Source organism: Prinia subflava, chromosome 15 (assembly GCF_021018805.1).
Source record: "Prinia subflava isolate CZ2003 ecotype Zambia chromosome 15, Cam_Psub_1.2, whole genome shotgun sequence".
Lineage (NCBI taxonomy): Eukaryota > Metazoa > Chordata > Aves > Passeriformes > Cisticolidae > Prinia > Prinia subflava.
This window is the reverse complement of record NC_086261.1, coordinates 15,641,090-15,655,514: the sequence shown is the minus strand read 5'-3', so window position 1 is coordinate 15,655,514 and position 14,425 is coordinate 15,641,090. Positions and strand designations below refer to the sequence as shown.

Below are 14,425 nucleotides of genomic sequence, written 5' to 3'. Positions count from 1 at the left end.
GCACAGATGGGATCTTCGTCCCTCCTCGAAGGGAGCAGCATATCCAAGCTGTTCCATTCAGAGCCAGAGCTGGTGATCTCCATCCCTCTCCTCTGGTTATTCCTACCAGACACCCAGGACATGAGTCTTGGACAAGTTTTGGTTCTCTGTGCCCACATCATGTGGAATTGAGCTAGAAGGCACAACCACCTTTACTGTGTGCACAGAGTGGGCTCGGTTGGGATTTCCCAGCCTGTGGAAGAGAGACATAGGCACATTCCTGGAGCCACGTGGGACACTTGGCATCACCTGCAGCCTTTGGATCTGGACCCAACACTTTGCCAAAAGCCCCGCTGAGCCACAGAGAGCTGCTGCTGACAGCACAGGATTAACAGTAAACTTCAAATACTCCCTTCCTGCACGTGTGCTGAGGAGAGAGCCCTGCTGGGTGAGGAAGTTTGGCAGTGAGGAGGGAGGGCCCCGGGAGCCTTCCTTCAGAGGATGAGAGCTCTCTCGGAGGAGCCACCCTGCAATGGGGGCCTGGATGGGAACTCTGGGGCAGCCTGAGCCGAAGGAACAGATCAAACTGCCTGGGCTGATGCTGCTCCAGGAGACAGCTGGGTGGAAAATGGTACCTGGAAGGATGGGACACTGCAGCTGGACCAGAACCCCTCTGCAGGCAGGATGTGCACAGCTCCAGGGACGCTCCCAACACCCTCTGTTCACACACTCCTATGCACTGGGACACGCAGCCCTTCCAGACGGATTCCCTGCTGCCTCTGGTTCTTTTCCAGCCTTCCAATGCTTGTGTCTGACCTCGGTTTGGCACAGCCAAGCCAGTCCCGGCCCAGAGCACGGGGGAAAGCTTCTCCCTGTGCTAGTCCTAGAAAGACACTGGCATCCATCACATTTCAGGCTCCAGCTGAGCAAACACAGGTGCCGCTCTTCACACCCGCCAGCTGCCCTGCTCTGGGGCACAAGCTCTCCCGCTGGCTCTAGGGCTTCATTTGCACAAGCTGCCTTTTTTCTTCCCTCATCCCTAAGCCTCAGGCTGTGGCTGCTGCTCTGGGACTGGCACCACTTGCACCTGAAGGCACTGGGGCTGCCTGACAGCCCAGGAGCTCCCTGATTTTTGTGCCCTACATGCCTGCTCAGAGGGGATCCAGAAGCACAGAGGTGATGTCTGCACCCCCAAATCCTGCAGCAAAAGGTAGCAGCAGGCAGATACCATGGCCAGAGTGGAGCCTGATGTGCTGGGGCTTGTCAAGGCCCTGGGAAAAGGGGCAGGAGCTCGGAGCAGGGTGGCTTGTGTCCCCCTGGCTACACCAGCCCATTGTGCTGCCTTCCCTGCTGACGCTATCCTGCCTGCCCAGGAAAGCTTCCTGCAGCCTGGTTATCTGTCTCAGCCTCACCCAGGGCAGAAGAAGCTCTAAACACAGCCCTGTGCTCCTCAAAGTCCATGTGTAGTCAGGGATGGGTTTTAGAGATCACAGCCTGTGCAAAGCCCTGAATTCCCTCTGTCTGTCCTGCCAAGCACAGCACGACAGCAAAGAGGACTGGTCACTGGTGGTATATTTATATATCAATACAAATAAAAACAAAATGACTCCCAAAAAAGTAACAACAACAAAAAAGGTTTCTCTGAGAGCAAAATAGGAACATTTACAAATACTTCTGGCTCTGGCTTGGATCAAGTTAATGTTAAATACAAAAAAAAAAAAGAAAACAAACCCAAAAGCACAAAAAACCCCAGAACGCAAAAGAAAACAAAACCTCCCGAACCCTGCAACCCCTCCCCCAAGATTATAAAAAAATAAGAATATACACATTCAAAGAGCTTATTACAGTATAAAGTGGGGGAGGCCCAGGCAGTGGTGGGGGCTGGGGCCAGGGCAGAGGCTCACTGCCTCTGCAGGGTTTGGGGTTTACTCTACTCAGCGCTTTCCCAGCCCATGACTCAACGCAGGGCTGGGCCTGCGGGTTCCTGGCGGCAGCTTGGGAAAGCTGGGGAACCCGGAGAGCCGGTCGGCCCCATCGCCTCGTACCTAGTGACTGCCACAGCGGGGCCCGGGAGCCCCCGGACAACCCAGCCCTCCAGAGCCCCCCGGGAGCACAGCTGCTGTCTCTCCATGGGGAAGATGAGACAAAGAAACGGGGGGACACCATCCAGTACCCTTGTGCCTCCAGCGGGATGGGCACAGGAGCGGGTACCGGGTCCCAACGCTGCCCACAAGGGGAGATAAGGGGAAGGGGGAAGACAAGACAGAGCCAGGACCAAACTCACTGCTCCAGAGATCACAGCAGTGAGGTGGCAGGACAGCGGGAACCAATGGGAGCTGCCGAAGGGGAGGTTGTATATATGTATATATATAATAGCCGGGGGTCACAGCGGGGGTATATTATATACACACATACATACAGACACAAGAAATGGAGCATCAGGAGAGACCGAAGCACGTGCCTCTTCCTCAGCCCCACGACTGGGAATACATTTCCTAGGACTTTGCAAAGCCCCTCTCTAGGTACATCTTAGGTGGTCCCAACAACAAAAAAACCCAAAAAGTACAAAAACAAAACGAAAAACCCCAACATCTTTAAGAGAAGACAAACCACCTCCCTAGCCAACCAAACCCAACCGAAACACGACAGGGAGGGGTGAGAGCCCCTTCCCGTGCCAGCAAGTGGCAGCCACCGTTTGGGTTGAATAAGGCACAGTTCCATAGCAGTGCTGACAGCCGCGGTGCTCCGGCTCTGCTGGGTCCTGGCGGGCACCGAGGCAGTTCGGGAGGCCCCCAGGGATGGGCAGCAGCGTCTGCAGGGAGGCAGCGGGCCTCAGTGCCCCGGCGAGCTCTTCTCCTGGGCGGCGCGGCTGTGGTTGGCGAGCAGCAGCCCCTCGCGCTGGGCATGCTCCAGGATGGCGGTGTAGCAGAAGTAATACTGCTCAGGGGTCTGGATGCTGAAGGCGCGCTGGGTCCGCATGCGCAGCACCGTCTGGTAGATGTTCAGAGTGCCCACGTCCTGCAGCTGGGACAGGCAGATGTCCAGCGCGCAGAAGGTTCCTATGCACAGCAAAGGCATGGCATCAGACACCAAATGGCACCACCACTGCCCCTGGGGAGAACTGGAGTGTGTGCTCAGCCCCACATTGATCTCCTGTGGGCATCTGGGGACCCCTCTCACATCTGATAGTGGTGGGAAGTACTGAGGACATTCAGGTCAACCAGCCTGCAAACACACCGTGGGTCTCTGGGATGGAAATGCCCCAGGGGAGCTGGACTTGTCACCCCACCATCCCCAAACCTCCCCCACACCCATTACCTGTCCTGCCAATGCCAGCGCTGCAGTGCACCACGACTGGGGGTCCTCCGGGGTGACCCTTGAAGCGAGGTCCCAGGGCGCTGACAGCCACTCTCTGCTGCTGCTTCACGGCCCCCAAAAAGTCAATGAGGGTGGCGGCAGAAGAGGGGACTCCATAATCTGGCCAGCTCAGGTACTGGAAGTGGGACACCAGCCGCCGCTCCCTGGTCTGGGGAGAGCAGGGGGTTTAGACCCTCTGTCCTCCTCTGACCCCTGGTGCCCCCATGCCATTCCCCCACTGGGCAGCTGCGGCCACGCACCTCTGAGCTGTGGATCTCCAGGATGGTTTTCTTGTAATGGTTGAGGTTCTCAACGCCCAGGTTGGTGATGGTCAGAGCCCCAAAGCACACCTGGAAATCCTTTTCCAGGGGCCAGTACTGGCCGCACTTCCTCCTGCCTCCTTCCTCCAGCCTGGAGCAGGACAATGACAATAACAATGCTGCTAATGTCCTCCTTGCCCTGCCTGAGGCCTCTCCCATGCCACCCAGCCTTGGTCCTTTGGGGATCCCACAGGGACCAAACCATCTGTCCTTGACCCAATGTCCCCCCTCTATGGGGCTCTGGCTGGCACCACTGCTGCAGGATCACTGCACCGAGCCCAGCGCTGCCCATCCCACACCAAAAATGCTCATTTTGCCCAGGAATAGAGGCCTGTGTCCCTCCATGAGCACTCACCGAGTTGTCATCACAATCACCAGGACGTTCTGCTCCCACACCATGCGCCAGAAGTCACCATAGGTGTTTTCCAGAGGCCCTGCAGGGACAACCCACACATCAGCCCAAAACCTCATGGATTTGGGCAACTCCTTGCCCAGCTGCATCCCCCAGCCCCTCACCACCCCCACAGGGAGCCACAGCCCCTTCCTGTAGGGGCTGACCCAGGTGAGGCTCCATGAACACAGCCTGGAGCTGTCACTGACTGCGCCCCCAGCACCCTAGGGCTCAGTGCTGACCCCACCTCTCTGCTCATCCTTGGGCAGATGGGGCAAATCCAGAGCTGGGATAGGGCAGGGAGAGGGAGAGGGCTGCTCTCATGGATGGATCCCTTTGCTCTCTCCCAGGGAAAACTTCAGTCCGCTAGCTGGAAACTGAGAGGGGAATAAATACACCCAGGGCATAGTAAATACACCCTGAGGGAAGGGGGACCTGCTGGGCAGTGCCCTGCTCCTGGGGTGACCCCATGGCCCGTGGCTGACACTGGGCAGAGAGGTGGAACCCATGGGTGCACCAGGAGCAGAATGACCTTGCTGGCTCAGCCATACCCTGAGTGCCAATGTACGCATTCCTCTGCTTGTAGCCATCCATGAAGCTTGCGTTGATGTAGTCAGTCAGCTGCAGGGAGAACAGCACGGATAAGACAAGGCCTCCAGAACCCTGGGACAGCTGTGCCAGCTTCCCACAGGACTGTGAGCTTCCCTGCTGGGCTGGCTCACCTCTGGGCGGCTGTACGGCTTCGCCAGCTTGACACGGGTTTGGTCCAGGCAGGGAACGTCTCCGTACCGGTTCTTGTCCTGGTTGTAGGGTGCCCTGGCAGGCAGGGGAGACGGAAGCAGGGATGAATTCCAGGCAAGGCAAAGGCAGCATCCCTCCCTCTGTGTAAGCCTCTGGGGCCTGTGGCCTGGGCTCTGCTGCCATCACCTGGCCAAAGCCTCGGGAAGCAGAGTCCCGGCCAGGTCCTGCTCCCTGCTGTCCTCTGCGGCTCCCCCCTACTCCCAGAGGCTGCAGGACCCACAGAGGGGGCTCACACCACCCCCGGGCAGGGGTTCCCTGCTGCTAACCCAAAGCACCACACCATAAAGAGGCCGATGGAGCCCCATCCAGCAGCAGAAGTGTGGGGTGGGGGCACCCAGCTTTTTGGGGTGAGAGGGGCAGCTGGCTCCCTCCCACTGACTCACAACGAGCAGACGAAGGTGCCGGCCGGGCTCCTGCGCCGAATGTCTTCATACTCCTCGTAGATACCACGTTTCTGCTTGTGGCTGACGTGATCCAGCAGCTCCTGGAGGGTGACAGACTTGGGCCCGGGGACGTGGACGGAGCCGTTGTCTTTGGGGGCTGCCAGTGGCACCAGGATGAGCTCGTCCAGGGGGTCGGGGTGCCCGTTCTGCTGGGGCAGGAACCGGCAATTCCAGCTCAGAGGGTCCAGTTTGAGGGACCCTCCGAGGTACTCAGGGAGGCATTCCCGAGGCAGGTGCTCCTTCAGCTCCGACATCTTCACCATCTGCACCTGTGAGAGGAAGAGGAAGGGCAGGGGTGACTTCAAGACGGTTGGAGAGGATTGACTGGGGATGGGGACAGGGGTGCCAAAGGTCTGGTGCTCAGCAGCTTCCAGCAGAGGGGGCTGAATGGCACAAGCTGCTTCCACCACCCTGTCACAAAGGGAAGGCAGCCTCAGCCCTGCCCACTGAGGGTCCTGTGCCAGGAAACTCGCATGCCAGGAGGATCCACACTCACCCGCTCCCGCAGCTTCTCCTTCAGCAGCAGGCTGATGATGGAGTAGGGCACGCGGAACCACATGGGCGCTCCCACGATGAAAACCTTCTTGAGCCGAGCCGGGAAGGCGCCCTGTGGGCGTGAGGAGGGTGTCAGATCCGCTCTGCTGTGGCAGGGGACATAGCCCAGCAGAGGTGACAACCAGCAAAGGGACTGTGTGATGGCAATGCCACATCTGAAGTGTGCCTTCCACGGTCACAGCCGTGCTTGTTTTTATGAGTCGATAAAGAAACAAATTACCTCCTTGGAATTAGGTAAGCAGAGGGTTTGACCCCGCAGGGGAGAGGTGAAGACTGGGAGGCGGGATTATGCAAAGAATACACTCTGGCCAGTTTTCACTCTTACTGCTTTTTTTTTCTGGAGAAGGGAGGAGGCACCAAATGCCAGCACGATTAAAAAATAATTTGCATCTGTTTTCCCAAAAGCGCTGCCAGCAGCTGTGAGAGGAATCCAGCCCGGGGACAGCTGATCCGTCCCGCCCGCGCGACACCGCGGCCACCGCCAGGTCCAGCCCGGCACGCTCCCGGTGCCCTCCCCAGCTCCTGCGGGGCTGGGGCTGCTGCTCCTCGGCTGAGACATGCTCAGCACAGTCTGGGGTGCAAATTGGTGCCAAAACCGCAGGACTTTGGGTTCCTTTGGCTCATACACTGTCCCCACACAATCAGTCAATCCCCAGGCAGCACCTTGAGCAGATTGAGGATCTTCTTGCTGAGGTCCAGCTCGAAGTTGGTGTACTGTGACCCTGCCATGTCGTAGATGAACACCAGCCCATTCCTTTGTGTCTCAAAGCTGAGAGGGGAAAATGAACAATGTCAACCCCACAACATGCAACCACTTGGCTCCTGCATCACCAGCTCTGCCCCACACTGATGCCCAAAAATCCCTTCATGTGCAAGAAGGACTCACAGACCCAAACCTTGCTTCTCACTTCCCAGCTCCACCACCTCTTTCTACACTCTCATTTAAGCCTGACTCATGCCTTAAACCTGCCTCAGCAGCATCATCCGTGATGGGTAAGGTCAAAAACAGAAAGAGCCCAGCAGGATAAATGGCAGGGGAATGTCCTGGGTTTGTATTTTTGGCAGGGCTCACATTACGTCTGGCTGATGGTGGGGCTGCCTCCTCCCCAGCCAGAGCCTGCAGGAATCTGGGACTTTGCTAAACTGAACCCAGGGCGTGGACAGGGCAAGGCTGCAAAGAGCCTGGTTAAGGGCTTGGGGGATTTTGTTCCCCTGCTGAACAACTCCATCAGGAGGGCTGGCTGGAGCTCAGACCAGGGAATTTCAAGCCATGGGGAGCTCTCCCTGGGAGGGAATGTGCTCCCCAGGGAGCCTCCAGTGTGAGACAGGGCATCCCTGCAGAGGCAGGCTCACCTCTCCACAGCTCGGTCCAGCAGGTAGAAGAGTGCCTGGAGCACCACGTGCTGCACGCTCTTGCTGGGGTGGTGCAGCTTGGCCGTGAACAGGGCGATGGAGGCTCCTGAGGGGTCCCGCACGCTCTGCCGAGGAATGGGGGTCAGGCTCCCGCAGCACCCACGCGGGGCAGAGCTGGGAGAGGCCACCCAGCTGAGACAGCCCTGGGGGCACAGCCCACCTACCAGGATGGTGAACTTCCCGCTGAGCAGCTCCGAGCGCAGCGGCTCCTCGTGCGGCTTCAGCTTCACAATGCCCTCCTTCAGCCGCGTCTCCTGCGGGCAGGGGGCAGTGACAGGGGGCACAGCACTGCCCACTCTGCCCCACGGGGCACCCAGCCGTCCCAGGGAACCTCTGCTCATTCCCCAGACACAGGAGGAGCGGCTTAGCAACACCAGGTTGGAAAAAGCATGCATGAATCTCTATCCTTAACACACAGGGCAAGGCTCTGCGGGCAGCACACACCAGCCAGGAGGGCACCCCCTGAGCTGCCTCCCGGAGGAGGGGAAGGGATTGGGATCGGGGAGATCTCCATGGCAACCCACCTTGGCCGAAAAAGGATTTTCCAGCTGGATAAAACTTGTTAAAGGAGAGAAAAAAAGGAGCAGGGGGAGGGTGGTCCTGGGGAGCAGGGATCTCCCACAGAGCAGGGAGCCTCAGCCGGGGTCCAGCCCCTCTGGCTTACCCGGTACGAGTGGAAGAGCTCGATGGCCCGCAGCACGTCGAACTTGCGGGCCATGAGGAACTTGACAGCCACGTTCCAGGAGAGCGGGGACACATTGTACTGGCCTGTCCACTTGTTGATCTCCTCCAGGAACTGCTTGGTTGCCTGTGGGGGAGATCAGGGGTGGGTGGTGAGACCGGGTGAGAGGGAGAGGAGGGAGAGGAGGGAGAGGAGGGAGAGGAGGGAGAGGAGGGAGAGGAGGGAGAGGAGGGAGAGGAGGGAGAGGAGGGAGAGGAGGGAGAGGAGGGAGAGGAGGGAGAGGAGGGAGAGGAGGGAGAGGAGGAAGAGGAGGAAGAGGAGGAAGAGGAGGAAGAGGAGGAAGAGGAGGAAGAGGAGGAAGAGGAGGAAGAGGAGGGGTGCCCAAGGAGCATCCCTGGTTGGAGCTACAATCCTCAACAGACTCAGCAGCTTCTCAGGGTGAAGCAGGGAGCTCCACAACAAAAGGAGTACAGGCAGAAATGCCCCATGGGAAAGGGAGCAAGGGGTGGGAAAAATGGCCTGGAGGCTGGGGACACTTATGGAAAGGAGAGGGGGAACAAAAGGAGGATTTTACAGGCAACAAACTTCCATTCAGACATAGCATCCCCAGCACAGCCCCATCAGCTGGAAGTGGCCTCCTGGGACTGCAGCTCCACCACAGAGCAGCGAACTTGGCTGTGGGAGCACAGGTAATGAACATGGAGGGCTGACACCTCAACCTGCTACAGGACAAGGACCAGCTCGCCCAGTAACAGCAGCTCCACACACACATGGAACACCAGGAGGGTCCCAGGGCACAGCTTTGCCTCCTGCTGTGAACTGATCCCCTGTCCCACACAGGAGCCCCAAGGGAGACGGGACAGCACAGCCCAGTCCTCCACCGCATCCTGCTCAAAGGATGCAGGCAGCAGGGAGGGAGACACCAAAATGCCTTGTTCCCACCCAGGCATACACCAAAATTAAACAGCTTCCACCCTCCCTGGAGCGGAGGATGGCGATGCAGTCTGAGGAGGCAGAGGAGGGACTGGGAGTGCCGGAGGCTGGCTCCAGGAGCAGGGAGTGAGTGCTGGAGGCTGGCTCCAGGAGCAGGGAATGCTGGAGGCTGGCTCCAGGAGCAGGGAATGCTGGAGGTGGCTCCAGGAGCAGGGAATGCTGGAGGTGGCTCCAGGAGCAGAGTGCTGGAGGTGGCTCCAGGAGCAGGGAATGCTGGAGGTGGCTCCAGGAGCAGGGAATGCTGGAGGTGGCTCCAGGAGCAGGGAATGCTGGAGGCTGGCTCCAGGAGCAGGGAGTGCTGGAGGCTGGCTCCAGGAGCAGGCAGTGCTGGAGGCTGGCTCCAGGAGCAGAGATTGCTGGAGGCTGGCTCCAGGAGCAGGCAGTGCTGGAGGCTGGCTCCAGGAGCAGGGAATGCCAGAGGCTGGCTCCAGGAGCAGGCAGTGCTGGAGGCTGGCTCCAGGAGCAGGGAATGCCAGAGGCTGGCTCCAGGAGCAGGCAGTGCTGGAGGCTGGCTCCAGGAGCAGGGAATGCCAGAGGCTGGCTCCAGGAGCAGGGAATGCCAGAGGCTGGCTCCAGGAGCAGGCAGTGCTGGAGGCTGGCTCCAGGAGCAGGCAGTGAGTGCTGGAGGCTGGCTCCAGGAGCAGGCAGTGAGTGCTGGAGGCTGGCTCCAGGAGCAGGCAGTGCAGGCAGGCAGCGGTGTAGGATGTCAGGCAGCGGCACAAAGTTACTGGGAACTATTCAGAGTTACTGGGAGCCATTGAGCCAGAAAAGCTTGTCGGTGTTAATGACTTCCGACAGGAGGAAGCGAAGGGCCGGGGTTTATCGGCTGCGCGAGGCAGGGCAGGGACAGTGAGCCCCTCTCAGGGGATGAGCCAGAGGAGCCCAGCTCATCCCAGGGGCTGTCTCCCAGCACACTGCAGCCAGACGCTGCCTAACTCGGTCCCAGAGTCGCACAAAGCACCACAGGAAAATAAATGGGGCAATACAGGAACCATCTTCAGTTTTAACACAGCACACATCTACACGTACAGGAATATATCCTATCCGTAAACATATCCTATCCAATATTCCCTGGGCACATCTCCACTTTGCATGGCATCCCCCTGAGGCGCCCAGCTGCCCAAAATCCGGGGCTGCAGATGCAAACCCAAAATAGTGAAGATGATGCTTCCCCAGCACGTGCAGGACAGCCAAGGCTTGGGGGTGAGCACCACGCACAACTCCCCCTTCCCTCGAACAAAAACCAGAGCGACACCACAGTCTGAGATGGATGTGATACCCCAAGATGATGGAAAGGTGTCCCCAGATATTGGAAGGGTGTCCCCAGATGATGGGAAGAGGGGCCCAAAGGGCATGATGGCAATGAGGAGAGGAAGCAACCTGTGGTTCATCAACATCTAACCCGTCACACCTCACACAATCCCACTTCCAGCAGCAGTCACGAGGGATGACAGGCTTTTTGCAAGGGGAAGATGCACAACAAGCACTGACTTTGCAGGGCAGTTCAGCCATGAATTCCAGCTTTCCCTGGGAACAAAACCAAATTCAAAACTTACCAGTGCCGCCATCCCACAGCAGGAAGCCAGGCGTTATGGGGCTGAGCATCCATGCCAGCCATAGCTCTGCCCCTTCCTGCGCTCCACCAGGTCCCAGCATCATTCCTAGCCCCAATCCCAAATGGATTTATAGACACGTCCATCCCAGTGGAGCAGGGATCGCTCCACATGCCGAAAACAAAGCCTGTGACCCAGAGCTGCAGTAAGAAGTCCTGTTTTGGCAGCACTGGGAGTGAAATCGTCCGTGGCCGGGCGTTGGGAACAATGCTGGTCTTTGGAGTGCTGCCGTCATCCACATCCCCGCCGCGCTGGAGCAGGGTGGTGACAAAGGCACCGCTGCCAGAACCCAGGGGTTCTTCCAGCCCTCCTCCCCCAGGCAGCAAACCCACCCTCCCTCCCTAGCATGGGGAAGCGGGGGATAAACCTGTGAAAATTGCAGCTGGGCTGAAAACCTTCAAGGAAAATTGGTTTGGCTCCTCGGGGATGGGCTAGGGAGGGAACTGCAGAGAGCCAGCAGAAGAGAGGGCCCAAGGCTGGCCTAAGAGCAGAAGGGTGAATTTCCCCCTGGCTTGCTGTTGGGAACAGGGGAGAGTGGAGGAAATCTTGATGGTCCTGAGGAGGATGAAGGGATGGCAGGAAGGGCATGTTCCAGCCCAAACCACCACTTATTTGTCAAAAGAAGGAAACTTCTGTGATTTTGGCTTCCAAGCCACCAAGAGCAGCACGAAAGGCAGCCTTCCCTACACCAAGCTGATGACCCAAACCTAGAGCCATTATTGCAAACATCTCTTCACCTTCTCCATCTCATATTCTTAAACATCTCAGATCCTTCTCCCAGGATGCTGCTCCCGCTGCAAACCAGCCTTCCCTGCCACCACAGGATCTCCAAAAACCCTGCTTCTGGAAGCTTTTCCTCCTCCATGACACAGGAGAAACGCAAATCTCAGGCACCTCTGGGGACAGAGGGCAAGGACACTCCTCATTCCTCGGGATTTTATCGCCCTGGAGGGAGCAGTGCTGCTCCCAGGAGGAGGAAGCCTGGTAGCTCTGCATTTGCTGAGCACCAGCGCAGGAGGGGCTCTTCCGCGGAGGTTTTGAGAACTCGGCATCTCCGTCCCAACCCTCCTAAACCTCCCTGCAGAAGCGAAAGATTTTTTAAGAAGACCAACCAGCCGACCAACTGGAAAACCCACCATTTTGGAAGGAAAACAGGAACTTTTGCCTTCGCTCTGCAGTCCCCAGCGCCACCAACGTGGCCAATGTGACAGCCCGAGGGCGCAGAGGGAGCCCGGCAGCTCGCCCAGCCCCGCTCCCAGGCTCCACATCCCCTCCCGCAGGGAAGCCCAGCGGCCGCGGGTGGGCAAGCCTGGGGAGGAGGACAAAGAAGGGGACAGGCAGGGACCGCTCCGGCCACCCGAGGCGCCCCGGCCGGCTCCAGGGCCCCGTTCCCCGAGCCCGGCAACATCCTCCCGCGGTGACGCAAGGCCGGCGGAGGAAGCGGGGACGTCACGGGAGGCCTGGGGCGTGGGAAGCGCGTGCACACGCATCCATCCCCACGCATCCATCCCCACGCATCCTCCCCACGGCAGCCAGGGACACGCCGCTCTGGGGACGCGGGACCCACGCCCCAGCACCTACGGCACGGGCCTTGCGAGGGCTCCCGGGGAACCGGGAGGCTGGGGGGGTTGCGCGGATGGGTGGGTGCTGCACGGACGGGGGGCTGCGCGGGAGTGGGAGCTTCCCATCGGGATAATCGCCTCGCTGGGAAAAAAACAGCCGAGCAACCCGGGGTAGCCGAGTAACGATGGGAAAGGAGCGGTGGAGGGAAGGAACCCCCGCGGTCCTGCCCAGCCCGCCCCAGGGAAGACGAGCCCGGCGGGACCTACCTGCTCTTCCTCGGCGCTGAGCTCCGCGGCCATGCTGCGCGCCGGGCCGGGCCGGGCCGAGCCGAGCCGGGCTGGTCTAGGCGGAGGGCGCCCCGGCGGAGCCCATCCCCGGCGCTGCGGGCACCGGCCCCTCCCGGCGGCGAGGGCGGCTCCGCCCCGGGGGCCCCGCCGAAAGTGCCGAGAAAATTAAAATAAAATGGAAAAAAATATGTAAATATCTATATATGTGCGTGCGTGTGTGTGTGTGTATATGTCGGAGCCCCTCGGGAAGTTTGGCTCGGCCCGGGAGCGCCGCTCGGCTGGGCCGGGCCGAGCCGAGCTCCCGCCCCGCTCCGCTCTGCCCCGGCGGGGGCGGCGGCAGGAAGCGCCCGCAGCCCCCGGTCCCTCCTCCCCGTCCCCTCCCCGCGGCTCGGCCGACCCGCAGGGCGGGCGGGGGACAGGAAGCCCTCCCCGGCAGGGGGGCGAGCGGGGGACAGCGGCCGGGATGGGGCTGGCGGGGCCCGGTCTCCCCCCGCGCTCCGCGCCGGCTCCGCCAGCCCCGGTTCCGGCCGCGGCGGGCGGGAGCGCCGCCGCTAAAATGGTGGCAGCATCCTCCTCCCTTTGCTGGTGCTGGATAAAATTCCCGGCAGCCGCATCCTCCCTTGCTGTTACTGGATAAAATTCCCGGCACAGCATTCTCCCTTGCCGGGATTCCAGCCTCGCAGCCTTCCCCCCATGAGCGGGATCCGAGGTTTCCAGGCGTCTCTTTCCACTCCCTCCTCTGCAATCCCTAAACTGCATTTCCCAGCTGAGCGCAGGTGTCAGCGCCTGGATGGAGAGTCCCGAAGCTGCTCCGGGAAGGAGCGGGGATCCCGGGAAGCGCAGCCCCTGTCGCTCCAAAAAGCCAGGCCCTGGGACAAGGGGACATTTTGTTCAGCCGAGGAGCACTGTGCTGGCAGCGTGCCTGCAGCCGGAGCCTATGCACCTAACTGGGAGAAAATGGAAGTAGGGCAGAGGGAAGGGGCTTAGCCCCGGCTGGATAGGGCTCCAGGCTGGCTCTGCCCCCCCCCCCCAGCGCCCCAGGCCACGTCTCCAGGTGGAGCTGCGCGCTGGGCTCTCCTGCCCCAGGCCAGATTCCAGCTGCCGGCAGGGTGACCCCTCCAGCGGAGCTGCCGCCCGTTCCAGCTGCGAGTGGGATCGCACCCAGCGAACAGAGCACGGCACCGAACTGCGCTGGCCCCTGCGACTTCCGTTTGACACCCTCCCTCCGAAAACAGCCTTTCGTTCCCAACAGGAATTGTAACGCAAATATTTATTCCTCTAGCCCAGCTCATGCTTTTAAAAGGGAAACTATGAGGCATCATCTGGAGCCGGCGGGAAGCTGCAGTCGCTTCCCTCCTGCTCTCCTCCGTCAGCGCACACAGCTCCTCTTCGGCTGTATTTCCTCTCCTTCCCTCGCTGGAGGACCTTGGAAGACTGCTGGAGGGCAGTAACCTGAGCTGCAGCTTTCTCTGCCCTAAGAGATGCACAAATCTTCCGTCCAAATGCCCACCTCCGGGTTTAATTGCCTGACGGAAGGAAAGCTGTGCTGGCAGGAGGCTCGATGCTCTCCCTGCAGATGCCTGCCAGCCAGGGAGGCTGAAAGTGAGAACCTTTAAGGGATGGGGAGGTTAAGGCAGCCCAGGTGCTCATCCTCTTTCCCCATGTTAAAAAGTAATACTGAAAACAATAAATTAAGCAGCTGTTAGAAAGAGACAGCCCCACACACTGCGGGGCCGGGGTGCCACTCCCCTGGCAGGGAAGGGGAGCGGAGGGCAGCCCCCTCCCACAGCCGGGCCAGCTCCTGCTGCCCACCGGTATCACCAGCAGCGGCTGCACAGCCAGCTGGTCACACACAGCCCACACGCCTGGCACAGAAACCGGGCTTTTCTGGGAAAAACGGGGGGTGCAAGGGCAGGATGCAAGTGCACCCGCTATCTGCAGGGGGCCATCCCCACTCTCAGTGTCTCCCTCAGGGGCATTTCCATTGAGAGCTGGGAGGAAAGTCCCCAACACTGCCTTGAGTTTGAT

General features: G+C 59.9%; 1 protein-coding gene across 1 annotated transcript; it reads right to left on the bottom strand.

Annotated features, from left to right (window-relative positions):
• Positions 1-1,533: 1,533 nt before the first annotated feature.
• On the bottom strand, positions 1,534-13,398 carry PTPN9 (protein tyrosine phosphatase non-receptor type 9). The gene is made up of 13 exons (XM_063412115.1): positions 12,377-13,398; positions 7,924-8,067; positions 7,424-7,513; positions 7,200-7,324; positions 6,510-6,615; positions 5,788-5,898; positions 5,232-5,560; positions 4,770-4,863; positions 4,599-4,668; positions 4,012-4,090; positions 3,597-3,747; positions 3,298-3,505; positions 1,534-3,038 (listed from the first exon to the last, which is right to left on the bottom strand). Exons 1-13 carry the CDS (start codon positions 12,407-12,409, stop codon positions 2,812-2,814), a joined length of 1,767 nt encoding a protein of 588 aa, XP_063268185.1. The 5' UTR covers positions 12,410-13,398; the 3' UTR covers positions 1,534-2,811.
• Positions 13,399-14,425: the final 1,027 nt, after the last annotated feature.

Excerpts from the sequence above, each read along its gene's own strand:
- PTPN9 (XM_063412115.1), bottom strand. The coding sequence starts at position 12,409 with ATGGCCGCGGAGCTCAGCGCCGAGGAAGAGCAG. Across the intron at positions 7,514-7,923 it reads AGCTCTTCCACTCGTACCGG|GAGACGCGGCTGAAGGAGGG; the intron begins GTAAGCCAGAGG and ends CCCTGCCCGCAG. Across the intron at positions 6,616-7,199 it reads CTGGACCGAGCTGTGGAGAG|CTTTGAGACACAAAGGAATG; the intron begins GTGAGCCTGCCT and ends TTCCCCTCTCAG.